At 44.1% G+C, this 15,746-nt stretch overlaps 2 protein-coding genes across 5 annotated transcripts in view; both read right to left on the bottom strand.

Moving 5' to 3' along the window:
* LOC118511577 (CD166 antigen-like) overlaps window positions 1-15,746 on the bottom strand; it is a 186,478-nt gene that overhangs the window by 136,508 nt on the left and 34,224 nt on the right. The window lies entirely within an intron of this gene.
* On the bottom strand, window positions 4,388-7,015 carry LOC118510013. The gene is made up of 2 exons (XM_036051399.1): window positions 6,657-7,015; window positions 4,388-4,391 (listed from the first exon to the last, which is right to left on the bottom strand). The coding sequence occupies exons 1-2, from the start codon at window positions 7,013-7,015 to the stop codon at window positions 4,388-4,390; spliced, it is 363 nt and encodes a 120-aa protein (XP_035907292.1).

The raw sequence follows: 15,746 nt of genomic DNA on the forward strand, positions 1-15,746 counted from the left end.
TCACTTCATTAATCATATTTTATTTCTGTTATGTCCTTCTCAAATATTTTTTAGATACTGTGTAAGTCAAGCACCTTTCCCTAAATAATAATTGACAAATGTAATAAAACGACATATTATTAAGAAAAAGCCAGAGAAAACAAAAACTTATTTTTAATTACCATTACCATAGCGTAAAAAGAATCGACCAACACTGCTTAAATACCCTTATTAAAACTTATGCTGATGAACTTTTCTTCGCTTCGGCAACCTTTTCAGCTACAGACGTTAGACGTGCCGGTTGTCGTGTGTCTCACGGGTGAAAGTAAATAACACACCAGAAAACCCCTTCCCGGCCAGTTTGATCGTGTGGCACCCGTCAAATGCAAAAGCTTCCTTCACCCAGCGGGTGAACCAACACGGTACAGTGCTGGTGCACCAATCCGAACGCCCAAACGCTACCAAACCACAGTGAATCAATAACTTTAATTAATTAGCAGTTCCAAAACATTCACCCGGTGCACGCTTCGCCAGTGGCCGTTGTGCGCCAACCCTTCGCACACAAACTTACACACCGGTTCATGTTAAAAGAAGTTTAAGTACTATTAGTGTTTGCTCGATAGATTCTCGATGGGGTTGGGTATCGCGTCTCCCGGGTGGTGGTGTCCTGTTGTGCTGGTTTTGTTCATGTTTTTTTGCTTCGCTGTATTCCGTCGATGCACCACGGCGAGCAGCGCAGAAAACGCACCTCCCAGAAGCTTTGATTGGTCACCGCCGTTTTGCGTTTAAGGTGGAAATCCGACGACGCTCCACGCGAATCGTTTACCACCGCCACCATTTTGCGCTGATGGAGGTTATTGGTTTATGGCAGGGTTGGTTTTCCCCGCAGCGCCACCGCCATCCGGGTGGTGGACCGAAATTGCGCAATGTGAAAAGCAAACAGTACGTACCGTATGAGCAAGCAAATCAGTTCGCATGCCAACTATGCCCGGTACGCCACTGTGGTGCTTTTCTTTCAGTCAATTTATTTAGCTGTCGAAAGTTGTGTTTTTTACACCGCACCCAAGGCACCCAGTCGCTCCAAGACAATCCCTCCCCACCACACTTTCGAGCAGCCAGCGTGGTCAGGACTTTTTGAAAACAGGCACTTTTCTGTTTGATTGCGCTTGAAGTTTTTCGATGTTGTTGCGTTCGTATTCTTTTTCTATTGCCTCCCCGAGGGCTTGTATTTCACTATTTCCATTTTGTCATTTTTTGTTTCCCCAGCCCCTTTCCCCATTCAATGTTGCTCCCGAACGACAATGCCCACATGTTTGATTTGGAGCGTGTAACGGTAGGCAACCTGCCAAGAGTCTTTTGAAACATATCTTGGATCGTTTGTTTTCCCTCAGAATGTGGTTGAAGTCAGTCGAGTCGAGCCAATTCAAGCGTGACGTCTCGTGTGCGGGCTACCATGCTTTTCTTCGGTAGCCCAACCGTGCTTCCCGTCAAAAATCAATTGCAATCTTGCTGATGTTCGTGTGCCACCGTTCGGGCACTGCACAACACCGAAATAAAGGTGGTGGGGGATTCGTTAGATTGAAGGTGTTCCCGGTGCTCGTGACAGGTGTGGAAATACTATTGCCTTAATGGTTATGGCAGCAGTGAATGCATAGCAGGAGAAAGGGGGTTTTTCGAAAATAGCAAGTTAGCTGAATGCAGTTTCGGAATGGTTGGGGCAAGCAAATGCAGCAGATTGAGCAATGGTTTGAACTGTTTCTTGTCGGTCGTGTAGAAACCATGTTCGGATATTTGGCGGCCAATAAGCGTGGGCTCTTTTTTCCCATTTATAAACAGCCATTTGTTGTTTTTCTCGTGCGTAAATTGAGTTATTTGAAGCTGTTCGCTTGACGAGTGTTATTGAATGCATGTAAAGTTGATACGCACGCAACATGTCCGTCAAAAGAAATTGCTGTCGAAGAGCGATCATCTTTGGACAACGGACAGATAATCTTAAAATATCCAACACAATAAATAATCCTGAGGCAAAGCAATCGTAGAAGTAAATATTTGCAAATGTTGTATTGGTTCAGTGTCATTACAATCAGCTGCTACTTGCTTAAAATTGGATGAGGTCCTCCGAGATTCAGACGCCCCATTTTTGAGGTCAGTATCAATGCTAAGACACAACAAGAGCCGTCATTTGCACATTCTGACTTATTAGATGCCAGACCATTTAATCACCGACTTGGACGGCGTATTTGACAAAAATCGGACCCGCATTGAAAACATTAAATTAAAGGATTGCACCAGAAGAGATAAGCATTTTACAAACGCCAAAAGATTGTTGGGCATGGTGAGTAGTTGCTTGATTATTTAACAACTCATTCGCTCAGGGATACATTTCGAAACTTTATCCTTAATTATGGCTTCTTATGATTATATCCAATCTTCATGGCTTTGCGACCTTATAATTTTTCACGCTGATAATCTAATGACTTTCTAGGCTTCTTTAAACCACGTAGCTGGATAGCCAGTCCTCACAACGTGGGAACGGGTCCAGATGAGATTCGAATCCTGGTCCTACCGTGAGAAGACCACCGCTGCTGTCACCTCTACTATCAGGGCACCGTTCATCTTCCTCCTCTTTCGCTCGAAAACTCCAAGCGGTTTAAGACTACCAGGTTTCCTTGACTATATACAAGAACGATCGAGATGAGATTCAACGCTCAGTCCTACCTACTAAAAGACTGTCGCCATTGTACCAACGAACCTCCCGTTGTTAAACTCATATCAAACAAAGCCTATATCCGTTGCTTCCTTGTGCTTCACTAAATATTTCAATTCAAACACTCAGCAAAGATCATCTTGAGATAGTCTGATCAACAACAAAAAAAAAACTTCAAACGCAGCCTTTTCAGCCTAGCTTAGCAAAAAAAAACTTCAGCATTACAATACTTTTCAATCAACCCAAACTGGGGCAACCCAACAGGCGGATCGTGACAAAATGTCAAACTTGCTGTAAAAAGTCACCCTACAAAACACACAAAACAAGCAGACGAACAAAGAAAAAGGACCTAGAGAGAGCTTGTTTGATTGCGCTTGATAGAAGGAAATGGGAGCGGAAAGCGTTGGGGCATAGATTTTTGCGTCTGTTTTTCCGTATAAGTAGTTGCGGACTGTCGTTACGCTGCCGAATCCGCGGAAAGCTTCTCGCGCGGATATTCAAAACCTACCCCAAAATTTCTATTCAATCAAACGGATCCATCACAAGTGCGGGAGCAAAGCCCTTTGCTGGCTTTGCTGATAATTCGGTGCCGATCGTCTTTTGCCTTTGATGGCGGGTGCGTCGCAAAAAGGTAGCGTCAAATGGTTGTAAAAACGGTCCCCGTAACGGATAGGCTCGGTTCCGCAAAACCCTTTCAGAAGATTGGGTCCTTGTTATCGTAAATCTTTTCTCCGGCCCCTCGAGTGGCTGTTGATTGGCTCGGTTTTTTCCACCAGAGTTTGTTGTGTGAAGGATTCGTTTTAAAACTGCCATAATTGGATAGTTTAATAACTAAAGTGTTTCATAGGAAAAGTATAGTAAAAATACTCGTATCTATATTTTATATTACAATAAACTGGTGAGGACTAAAGCAAAAATTAAAGAAAGCTGTTAAATGAAATGCCATTAAATATTCATGTCAAGCATTTCTCTCAAACGGTTACAGAAATGAAGCGAAATGTTACTCCGTCTGAAGTGTACACACTTAATTCAACGTACACCTATCGCCGTCCTGTACAGGCTGAATCTTTCATCATTGCCATCCTTCTTTGCTGTAACGTCCCTGTCCGATTTCCGATGAACCTTATTTCTCTTCATCAAACGCAATAAGCGTGCGAATAAAATGTGGCCCATAAATTTTCCGCCCGCCTGTAATAACTGTCACGGTATAAACACTTTCCTTCAGGCGGTGAAAAGAAGTAAAGCCCGCCAGTTACGCTTGGTGACCGTGGTTCGTTCGTGAGCTGCTGCCATAGTCTCGTGTAGGGGAAAGCGAATCGTAGAGTTTCACGGGGGAATGGAAAGAAAGCAAAGAGATACCACTTTTACGCTCTATTCGTGCTTCTTCGAACTAGGTTGGCTCACAGACACTGCTGACGTCGGGCGATACGCTGCCTCCCGGAAGTGGTTGGTACAAATTTCCCCGTTTTGCTGCGAACCCGAATTTGCCGCAAGGGTTTATGATAGGCGTCTTATGCATTTCAATGATAGAAACTGGTAACGCCTCACACACCAACCATTGGGCTGGTTTACAGTTGTGACACGGTTTTCCGATTACTTGCGTCATCAAATAGGTCGCCCATCTAAGGCCAGCGCAAGAATATTTGTGGTAATGAAAAGAGAACGGAACATCACTAGTTTTTCGGGGAGCTAGAAAATGCTCTAGCTAAAAGCGACACAGAGGAAATGTAATAAAATCCGTAACACTTGTGTTTATTATCGAACTAGCGATAGTAAGAAATGAGTTCATTTTCCACACATAATCCCAATCCGTGTCAGAACGAGAATGTCAGGAATTTGCTCGGAACGCGGAAGATACGTGCGAACTTCCTCTTGCTTACGCTTTGCTCACAGTTCATGAACGCAATAAAGCAGAATCTACGCTCTTTCTTCATAAAACTGCCATTCATTGCTACCTGCGCGCATCTGCGTTGAAGAACAGGGATTTTTGTTTTGTGTGTGCAAAATTGAGATAAATTATTAAAAGCAGTTTGCACAAAGTTCATGATCAATGTCAGGAAAACCTGGCCGTACTATAATTTTCCTCACACACACACACACACACACACACACCGGTCGATCAACGTTCGCACAAGCTGCCATGGATGGAAAGCATCTCTCCAACGCTCTAACGCATGGGGTGACTGTTGACCCCGCGGCAAGTTTTGGTTTATGGTGGAGAAAAGTTGTTCAATTAGTGGAAAATTACGAAAAATTATGAGTGCCAAACCGGACACGAGCAAAACTAAGTAAACCTTTTCGCAAAACCATCTATTGCCTACAAAACACCCAACAGTGGAGCATGTATTTCACCCACCACGATCACCATCAGCGGCGGTTTTAGTGAGGGACGTCAGTCAGTAGGAAATAAAAAATAAGAAAAACTTAAGTTCAACCCCACCCAACAGACGTGCCGGGCAGCCGTGGGTTGGCTATTAGTGCGGTGCCAAGGGTGTGCCGGCGATTTACGACTGCGATTGTTTATGGTCGGTGGGCATTCGCTGACAAAGAGAGAGAGAGAGAGAGAGAGAGAGAGAGAGAGAGAGAGAGAAAGAGAGCATCGGAAGAAGAATTGCAGATGGAGAAGCGACTTTGGAACCCTTCGCCGAATCCTTAAATAGATGCCGATTTCATTCTTTGTTTGCGAGGATTGTTTAGAACTTATTGGAAGTTTTTCCACCATACCAACAAAGCTGATATCGACGGTTTTGAAACCTTGCAAGACTATTTTGTTTTAGATTATTATTTAACCGCAATATGGCAGACTTTATTGAATAGAAAAAAAGATTATCGAGAAGACTTATCGTATTTCACAACTAATTTTTACTTTTAATAAGGTAAATTTTAAAATCGTTTACAATATACAGTACAAAACACAATGCTTTCTCAGCTTAAGCATAGATTTTCACGGCAGATTTTCTAGATAGTTTTTAATCTCGTTTCGTAGTTTTTAGACCGCTGCTCACGTGTTTTTGAATCTGTAGCACAGTTTATAGCATTGATGTCAAGCTCATTATGGCTTATGAAATTAAAAGAACTCAACACTGTTCTCGTAGTTTCTTTGAGACCCGTATCCTAGCGTATGCTTGACATATCTGTTTTGCAGAATATCCTGGAGTTTTTCAAAACACTTCATATATTTTTGGTTTCCTTCTGAAGTTTTTCATCCCTTTCATGAATAGTTTAAAATACATCTAATGATTTATTCATGGTTTTCCTTTAGACTTTCTAATTCGTTTAACAGTTAATTGATTGACCAATTTGACCGATCAATTACTTAAGATTGCTTCTTCATTTGCATCGAGTTTTCCCATACATGCCAACAAATTTCTATATATATATATATATATATATATATATATATATATATATATATATATTGAAGAATTCGCGGAGTTTCGGATCGATGTGTGTTGCAATATTTACCAAGCGTCGTGTTCAGATTCCAAATTCGAAGAGAGGTATAATTGTGTTTTCTGCCCTATTTATAAACTTTCTGAGTGCCCCCCACGCGAGCGACACTCATCCTTACTCACTGTATACTTGAAATATTTCGTTTATCAAAAAACTTGACGAAACTAGCTTTCGTCAAGTATGGTGTGACGTCTAAGCGTAAACAAAACATCTAAACGTAAACATACTCCCCCCCATGACAGAATGTCATAACAAAATAACTAACACGCGGTACTAACAGGACGGTTTCGCAACAGGTAAAACGCAAATTTTCGTAACAGGACGCGTGACTAATCCCTTTGCCGTTTTCAGCTTCACTACACGAGTAAGCTGATCCTCTCCAGGGTGTACATCAATGATGCGCGCCAGTGGCCAGCGGGTGATGGGGAGGGAATCGTCCACAAGGATGACCAGCCTGCCGGGAACGATTTCGCATCGAACCGCAACCTTATTGTCCTTCTGCATTTCCTGCAAATACTCGGTGGTCCAATGCTTCCAGAAACGTTGCACGAGTAATTGCCAGGTTTGTAGTTCATCCAAAGTGTAGGTCTTCAGGCGCGTGTAGTCGGGAACGGGGACGGCGTACATGGAAGTACCGATCAGGAAGTGCGCAGGAGTAAGCGCGGCCAAATCGTTCGGGTCATCCGTCATCGGCAGCAAGGGACGCGAGTTCATCGCCGCTTCTATCTGCTGAAGAACGGTGCTGTACCCTTCGTAAGACAGCCTCGAGCTGCCCAGATGCCGGTAGAGATGTCGTTTGGCTGTCTTCACCGCAGCCTCCCACAATCCACCGAAATGTGGAGCCTTAGGTGGAGTAAAGTGCCAGGTAATCCCCATGTCAGAGCAGTTGGTGGCGATGATGTTTTGCTGTTGCTCACTCTGAAATAACTCGAATAATTCTTTTAGCTCGTGTGACGCACCTTCGAAATTTTTCCCGTTGTCGGAGTGTATATCCGACGGTAGCCCGCGCCGGGCTGTGAAGCGGTGTAAAGCGGCCAAGAACCCTGCAGTGGTGAGATCGCTGACCAGCTCCAGGTGAACCGCCTTGGTTGCAAAACAAACGAAAACACACAAATAACATTTGGCAGCGGCAGCTCTCTTGTACGTCGGCTTAAGATAAAATGGGCCGGCGTAATCCACTCCAGTAATAGAAAACGGCCGGCTCGGAGTGATGCGTTGATACGGAAGTTGGCCGGTTTGTTGTTGCACTAGGGCGGGATCCTGTCGTATGCAACGAAAACAATTACGGACTACTCCTTTCACTAATCTCCGTCCGTCGAGCGGCCAATATTCTTCTCGAATCTGGGAAAGTAATAGTCTTCCCCCGCCATGCATCAGCTTTTCATGAAAGTGGTATGCGATGAGACGAGCAAACGGATGTTTCTTGGGAAGTAGGATAGGGTGTTTGAACTGGTAGGGAAGCTGTGCAAGCTTCAATCGGCCACCCACTCGCATTATTCCTTCCTCATCGAGGAATGGATTCAAGCGCCGTAGAGGTGAGCGCCGCCCTACAGTTTCTCCTTTTTTCAGCAGCCGGATCTCCGATGAAAACTCGTCTTGTTGCGCCAGCTTGCATAATGCGAGTTTAGCTGCTTCCAGGAACTTAGGTGTGATCGCGGATGTAGTAACTGGTGACGATTGTTGTGTGCGTGTCTTGTGTTTGGTATTGTGTATGAATCGTGTGCAATATGCGATTACATGTAACAATTTGGTGTATGACGACCACAAATCGAACCAAGGGTGAGTGGTCTGTACATTTGCGACTACAGCACTCACCTGACGAATTTCAATATCAGCTTCGGCCGCCAGCAATGGATTCGAAATCGGCCAATCAGAAGCAGGTAACCTCAACCACTCGGGACCGCAACTCCATATCGAACTTTTCAGCATGTCCACTGCTGACATCCCACGAGATACCAGGTCGGCGGGATTTGTTGAGCCGGGAATGTGTTTCCACTGACGAGGATGTGAATAGTTCTGGATCTCAGCAACACGATTAGCCACAAAGGTTTTCCAGGTGTTGGGTGGTGACGCAATCCAGTTTAGCATGACCGTGGAATCCGACCAGAAGAACGAATCGGTGACTTCGATTTGCATTGCTTGTCGAACACGATGATGCAGATGAGCTCCTAACACGGCTGCGCACAGTTCCAGTCTTGGCAGCGTGACGCGTTTCAGTGGGGCCACTCGAGATTTTGATGCGAGCAAACTAACTCGAACGTGCCCCTGCTGGTCTTCACAACGTGCGTAAATACAGGCACCATACGCTACCTCTGACGCGTCTGCAAATGTATGGAATTGTATTTTGGAGTTTGGTAAGAGCACATACCTATCACGTTTGAAGTCAGCCAAATCTTTCCAATCATCATTAACAGCCTTCCATTTGTTATAGATGTGAACGGGAACCGGATCGTCCCATCCGATCTTCTGCAGCCACAATTCCTGCATGAGCAGCTTCGCACGTATAATGACCGGAGCGATCAATCCAAGGGGATCGAATATTCGGGCAATATTCGATAATATTGATCTCATGGTGATGGTGGTTGTATCGACTGCAGCTGGTGATTCGAAACACAACACGTCGAGTTCGGGTTTCCATATGATGCCAAGAGCCTTTACCTTCTCGTTTGGCACAAACTGCAGCGAGGATTGTGTACCGATATGCTCCGCTGGTAAACCGGAGAGCACTTCCAAACAATTTGAAGTCCACTTTCGGAGTTCGAACCCGCCCTTGGAGAGCAGATCCGATAGTTGCTGCCGAAGGCTCCGAGCTTCATCCACGCTGTTTGCTCCACCAATGAAGTCGTCAACGTAGAAATTGTGCTTAAGCGCAGGTGTGGCAAGTGGATAAGCTGCACCTTCATCTTCCGCAAGCTGCAACAGAGTACGAGTGGCCAAGAACGATGATGGAGACAAACCGTATGTCACGGTATTCAGCTCGTACAATTCCATAGGCGATTCCGGTGAGAATCGAAAAAAGATGCGAACTAAACGTCGATCATCAGGGTGCAGGATGATTTGCCGATACATTTTTGCTATATCAGCAACAACAGCGATTTTAAATGTGCAAAAACGTAGAACGATGTCTATTAGTTCATCCTGAACTATGGGTCCAACCCGCAACGTTTCATTCAGCGAATAACCAGTCGACGTTTTTGCCGAACCATCGAAAACTACTCTAACCTTTGTAGTGGTGCTTGAAGCTTTGAAAACAGGATGATGCGGTAAATAATAAGCAGCTGTATCATCAGTAGTATCAGTGCTTATAGGAGACATGTGTCCCAGTTCTAAGTACTCCTTCATGAATGCTTGGTATGCTTCTCTAAGTGCTGGATCGCGTTCTAGTCTTCGCTCAAGAAGTTCAAACCGACGGATGTCTTGAGCTCTGGACAGGCCGAGTTTTTCTCCGAAGTCGGGCTGTTTTGGTAGACGGACAATATATCTACCTGTGTCGTCACGTTCAGTGGTTGCTTTATAAAATGATTCGCAATGCCGTTCATCGGGTGAGTATGCATCATTAACCGTTAAATTTTCTAGTTGCCAAAATCGTTGTAGGGATTCTTCCAATGATGCCATGCAGACGATTGAATAGGAAGTGGTAGGATGGGTTTTAGAATGCACATTCTGATCAGCTGTGGTACCGGTCACTACCCAACCGAAAGCACTATTAATCATGACGGGTTGATGAGGTGCGGGACGAAGCTGAGTGGCATTCTCAAAGAATGCATGGTAATGACGAGCGCCGAGAATGATATCAACGGGAGCAGATTTGTAGAACATCGGATCTGCTAAATTGATGCCAGGCGGTATCTTCCAGTTTTTGGTGCAAACATCGCGCGTTGGAAGATTCGCTATCAAATTGTCGACCATCAAAAACTCAGTATTGATCGTAAACGCTGTCACTCGAGAGGCAATCTGGGCGTGTACGGATTCCCGTACTGTCTTCGTAGATTGTCCTGCTCCAACAATGGTAACGTGTACGTTACTCTTCTTCAAATTCAGCCGTTTAGCGAGTCGATCGCTAATTAGATTCGGCTGCGATGCGCTGTCCAACAGCGCGCGCGCAGGATGAGCAATTCCGAAATTATCAATGATATTCACCAAGGCAGTTTGGAGCAATACCTGCTCGGGTGCTTGCTGTAGTGCTGCTGCAAATGTGCGTTGTGTGTTATCGGTGGCCGTGTGATCGTTAGCGGTGTTGTGTGTGTGATGTGGCGGAGCTGTGTCACTAGGGCTATTCGGTGTGAAGTGCAGTTTTGTGTGGTGTGCCAAATTACAATACCGGCATTTGTAGTGCGCCGGACAATCACGAGCCGCATGATTCTCGCGTAAGCAATTTGTGCATAAACGCGCGGTCATCGCGAAACGATAGCGATCCTTAGGCTCCATTCCTTCAAATCGTGGGCATTTTAGCAATGAATGCGAGGAATTGCATAAAATGCAATTTGGCGTTTCATGTGACGTGGTACCAAAACAAGTTTGACGCGGAAAGGTTATTCGCCGCGAGTGACTCAGTTCGTGACCCTGTGACGTATGATGCGCGATGGTGGGAAGCTTGATGCCCTTAAGTGGGTTCGATCCAGTGCTCGGGTGCGCGGTAGGAGCTAGCTTTGCCTGCAGTTGAGATTGGACACGAATCAATCTATTCTCGAAATTCTCTCGAAATGCAGCATTCTGCGTTGTTTCTTCCAGCGTGGAAGCGGAATCCTCTAATTCTTGTTGAACACTCTCTAGGTCCTTGCATAATGTTTCGAATTTTCTTAGGCGAACCTCCACTTGTACTTGATCCCGTGCGTGAACGAAACTATCCAAAAATTTCTCGTACCGAGTAAGGGACGCCAACAAAATTGTCCGACGGGACGCCAAAACAACGGGTGGTACGGGCATTGTGCAATCTTGTGTGTGTGTATGTGCGTGTGAGTGAGTGACCTGCAGTGTAATGCGTGATGCGGCAAAAACAGCTGTACGGTGCACGAAAATCCAAACGAAATGTGGTACGACACAGAAAACGGTGAACGATGGGTCGATCAAACTCGCGAAAGCACCAGAAATTCGAGCTATAAATCCTGGTCACGGCACCATGAAGAATTCGCGGAGTTTCGGATCGATGTGTGTTGCAATATTTACCAAGCGTCGTGTTCAGATTCCAAATTCGAAGAGAGGTATAATTGTGTTTTCTGCCCTATTTATAAACTTTCTGAGTGCCCCCCACGCGAGCGACACTCATCCTTACTCACTGTATACTTGAAATATTTCGTTTATCAAAAAACTTGACGAAACTAGCTTTCGTCAAGTATGGTGTGACGTCTAAGCGTAAACAAAACATCTAAACGTAAACATATATATATATATATATATATATATATATATATATATATATAATTCAAAACGATCAACAATACAGCTACACTTGCTCAAATAATTACTGGTCTTTACTTTTCTTGTTCGTATTTTTTTTTTATTTTTTTTTTTAAACCCGATCCACAGTTTTACGGTTTGGAAGTTTGCGATGAACACTTCTCAGAGTATTTTGAATCCCCCGTCTAATTGCTCTTAAAGTATCTCTTTTCTTCGATCTTCATCATGCCTTCTATTTCAGGTTTCGGTCCTCACTATGGAGGAACGGCCCAGATGAGATTTGAACCCCGGCCCTGCCGTGCTTAGACCGCTGACACATCTATCACCGGGCAGCCTCAAAGGAAAAATGAGTAAAAGATCAATCTTGCCATGCATGATACGTCCTACAAAGCTAGGAAATCAAGCTTATAGATCATCAAGATACATCTCAAAAACTGTAGCGTATTTGTTTCATAATTACTAAATTGATCCTTCTACTGTCAATTGCATTATTCATTGTCAATTTCTACCCATCACCCATTACACTTTATTTACAGATTTATCAAACATGTGTACGAAAGTCAATCGAATTCTTCTTCGCAATGCCACAACCGGCGAGTAAAAGATGCATTCCGTGTTATGGCAAAGTGCTGCCATTTGTTCCACAAATTGCAAAGTAAACTGTTACCGCTAGATTGACCGCAATTCACTTAACGGTACAAATCCGTTCCATCATCATCATTACCATCACCATGATCATCTCACCGGCTGGCCAGCGAAACGATTGGAACCCAAACGAACGCGCCACCGTACAGTAATCGTGATTCATTTCATTTCGGAAATTGCCTTCAATCGTCAACAGGCCTTTCGTTTGCGAGGCGACCAGGCGAAATTGGCTATCGCAAAGAAAAATTTGAAACGATTGAAGGAAAATTCCACTGCGAAGGACCAACGCCGAAAACCCATCCACGGTTGTGTGTTTTTTTTTTCCTTCGAGGATGGGTGAAGTAACACGGAAAGGAAAAATACACAGAAAGCCAACACGTTGTCGTGTCAGAAATAGTGCAAAAAACTTGGGCTTATTTTTTCCTTTCCTTGGACCTTCTGTTTCACTCTCTCTCTCTCACTCTTTCTCTCTCTCTCTCTCTCTTTGGCAGTGTTTCTATAGCTCGTCAAAAGCAAAAAATCCTACGCCATTCGTATTCTTCGCCACGGTCAATTCACTAATGGTAGTTTGGTGCGGATAAGGAACGATGACGCTGGGAAGGAATGCTTAGTTAAAAGGGACAGGATTTTATTTTCACTATGCGTTGTTCCCGCCTTCAGCTGCTCAACCATTGCCCCCAATGGAGGGAGGATGTGCGACAGCTTCTTTTTGAATTGAGTTAGTTGAAAAGTCTACTTCCGGTTGATGGGAAAAATAAAATCCAAACCATTGCATAGGGAAAATAGTCGGAAGGTGAGAGAGGGGGAAAAACCCGGCACAGAATGCTACAAAAGGGGCTGCGTTCTTCTGCAGTAACAGCGAACAGTAGAGGCCTTCTCTGTAGGGCGAAAGCCACTCGAGAGTTGGCGTAGCAAATTTTAGAAGTCAGAAGATAAGCCCAAACAAACGCTGAAAAGCCATCAAAACCCGACAACACCCGGCAGCAAGAACATCGGTGATTGGGGGCGAAACTTGGTGCAGAGAAACAAATAAAGGCTTTATGATTTCCACTCTACCCTCGCAAAACGCAAGAAAACTTTCTTCCCACGACAAACAGGAAGCGGTACTACGCATAAGAACGAGAGTGCACCGCCCTGGTGTAAAGCTGATGGCAGCAACAAAACCCCAAGTCCGGAAACTAACCAAACAAAAAAAGAAAGAACACACTCCAAGAATGCGCATAAAAGTTGATCCGAAAGAAATTTCGACTCCCTTTTTCCACCATTCTCTTTTTCATCGATGATGAGCGTATTTTGTTCCACCAAAAAGAATCAGCACGGTGGATTCGGGCAGCCCGACCATCCTCGGTCTTCACGTTCATCAAACAGGGAAATTGAGAGGTCGTCCGCTAGCGAGAAGGACATATTTCGAGATAGATTCGCTATGGCAAATCTGGCGAGGGTGAAATTTGAAACTTTTCTCTTAAGCTCCATTTAGAGAAGGGGAGCCTGGGTGCTTTATGAGACCCCGAGATGAAGGCTGCCGTACCAAAACCGGTGCCTGGGACGAGATGGGTTCAAATCAATAAATTTTCCCTTTCGTCATCAAACTAATTGACCCTAATCAGATGGGACATAGAACACCGAAAAATAAGACCAACAACGGAGAGCCTTCGCCGCTAGTTTTGGGCCGGTGAATTGTGCGATGAGTGGTTCTAATGGAATTAAAAACTTTTTGTCCCGAAAAAAAAGCCACAAAACAAATGATATTTTGTCATCTTTCACTCTGCCTTTCGGTGGTTGCATCAGACGTCCGGAGTGATGCTGCTATTGATGGGTTTGATCCAGCCATAAAAAAAATGTTTTTAAAATTGGTGCAAATATTTAGATCGTTTCAGGTCACTCTGTCATCGGAGGGCGATTGGAATGAGCGGTACGTGATGAATTGTAAAGATTTTAATGCAATTTGTATGTACCATCAATTAGATAGGGAAGAAACTTTGACGGTAAAAATAATCTTATAATCCTTGGAATTCTATTAGGAAAGGTTCTAAAATTACTTGTAAGATTTCAAACTTCAACATGCGAAAATTTTTGGCGAAGATGGTAGGAAGAAGCTACGCTGCTATCACTTCTTGTTCAGTCTTCTTCTTCTTCTTCCTTGGCATTACATCCTCGAGAGGTCTTAGCTTACCATTTCTGGCTTTCTGTGTCTTAATTTTACCCGTAGTAAATAAGTCAGCCCTACGTACATTGATGGATGAGATTTGAACCCCGATCCTGCCGTGTGAAGACTGGCGCCTCGGTGTGTGAGACTTGGAGGTCTAAACTTCAAGGATCTCCTATTTTAAGTCAATTCAGTTATAAGAATGGTCTGTTGGCATAGTTATCGTTGGTTTTAGGCTCTCCAACGTAACATAAACTTACCAAAGAACCTAGAACGCGACTTGAAACCTGAGGTGAGACTAATAAAATGTTAATATCGGAACCTGTTGATGCCTATAAATTTGTCCAAAACTTCTTCTGAAAATCAAAATTTTTCCATCAACGTCATCACATACGTTGAAATACGCTCAAGATCGTCAACTAGTTATGTCAACCAGGTTGAGGAAATTCATCCGTTGTGAGACTTCGGCTCTCTCCAAAACTGTTCAATTCCCTTTAGTCTCTAATATGCAAGAGAAATTTTAGAAGCAAATTAGTGAAAAGACAGTGTAGTAATTGCCACGATGAAGAGCTCCATAATGTTACTCTTTAAAAGGCAAATAGACTAGCTAGGCTCCGGAATCATATCATATGAATAGCAAAGGACCAATTTCTTCTTGTTTGACTCAACAACTCAGAGACATCTTGACTTGCTCTAACTGGCTTCTTTGACTTGCTGTTATCCCTAGCTGAATCGCCAGCCAGTGTACCTGAATCCATGGCTAAGGCTTGCTTCTGCTAACGCACTCCTAAACATCTGACGTACCTGCACACCGATAACACTTCCTTGGCTTTTGTGCTTGCGAAATACGACCAACTTAATAAAAAGCTGCCATTTCAAATCAATAAGAACAATATCTAACTGCAAAAAGAACCTTCTGGCCTTTTTCTTTTCAAACCCGAAGCCGGAACTTAATGAAACTTTCATTTCGAAATTAGATTATAGTAAACATCGTTTCGGAAATTGGCTAAAAAAGCACGGCCGGTCTGCTGCCGAAGATAAGAGTTACTTCGCGTGAAAACATTCACGTGAAAACAATATCGCGATGCGGGGACGCCGATAGGGCTATTTAAACTCCGTCTTGACCGTGGTGGCAAGTGGCAAGCGGTGTTTTTCGCACGGTTCAAATCATAAAAAGCAACACCCCCAGCCCCATTTCCGCCCATGCCCAATGACCAAGTTGAAGAAAAGCAACAATATTGAATCTTCCCGCCTCACGGATCGAGTTTTAATTAATTTCGGGCTCATATTGTTTCCCAACATTCTGGCCAAATGAGGACGGCCGCACTTCTGGGGCGGGTGTTCTTTTTTTTGCGGGGTGCTTTTGTTTTTGTTGCGTCTCCGTTCACCGACTGCAACCGTGGGACGTTCTAGTAGTAG

This window comes from Anopheles stephensi, chromosome 3 (genome assembly GCF_013141755.1).
Source record: "Anopheles stephensi strain Indian chromosome 3, UCI_ANSTEP_V1.0, whole genome shotgun sequence".
NCBI classification, from domain to species: domain Eukaryota; kingdom Metazoa; phylum Arthropoda; class Insecta; order Diptera; family Culicidae; genus Anopheles; species Anopheles stephensi.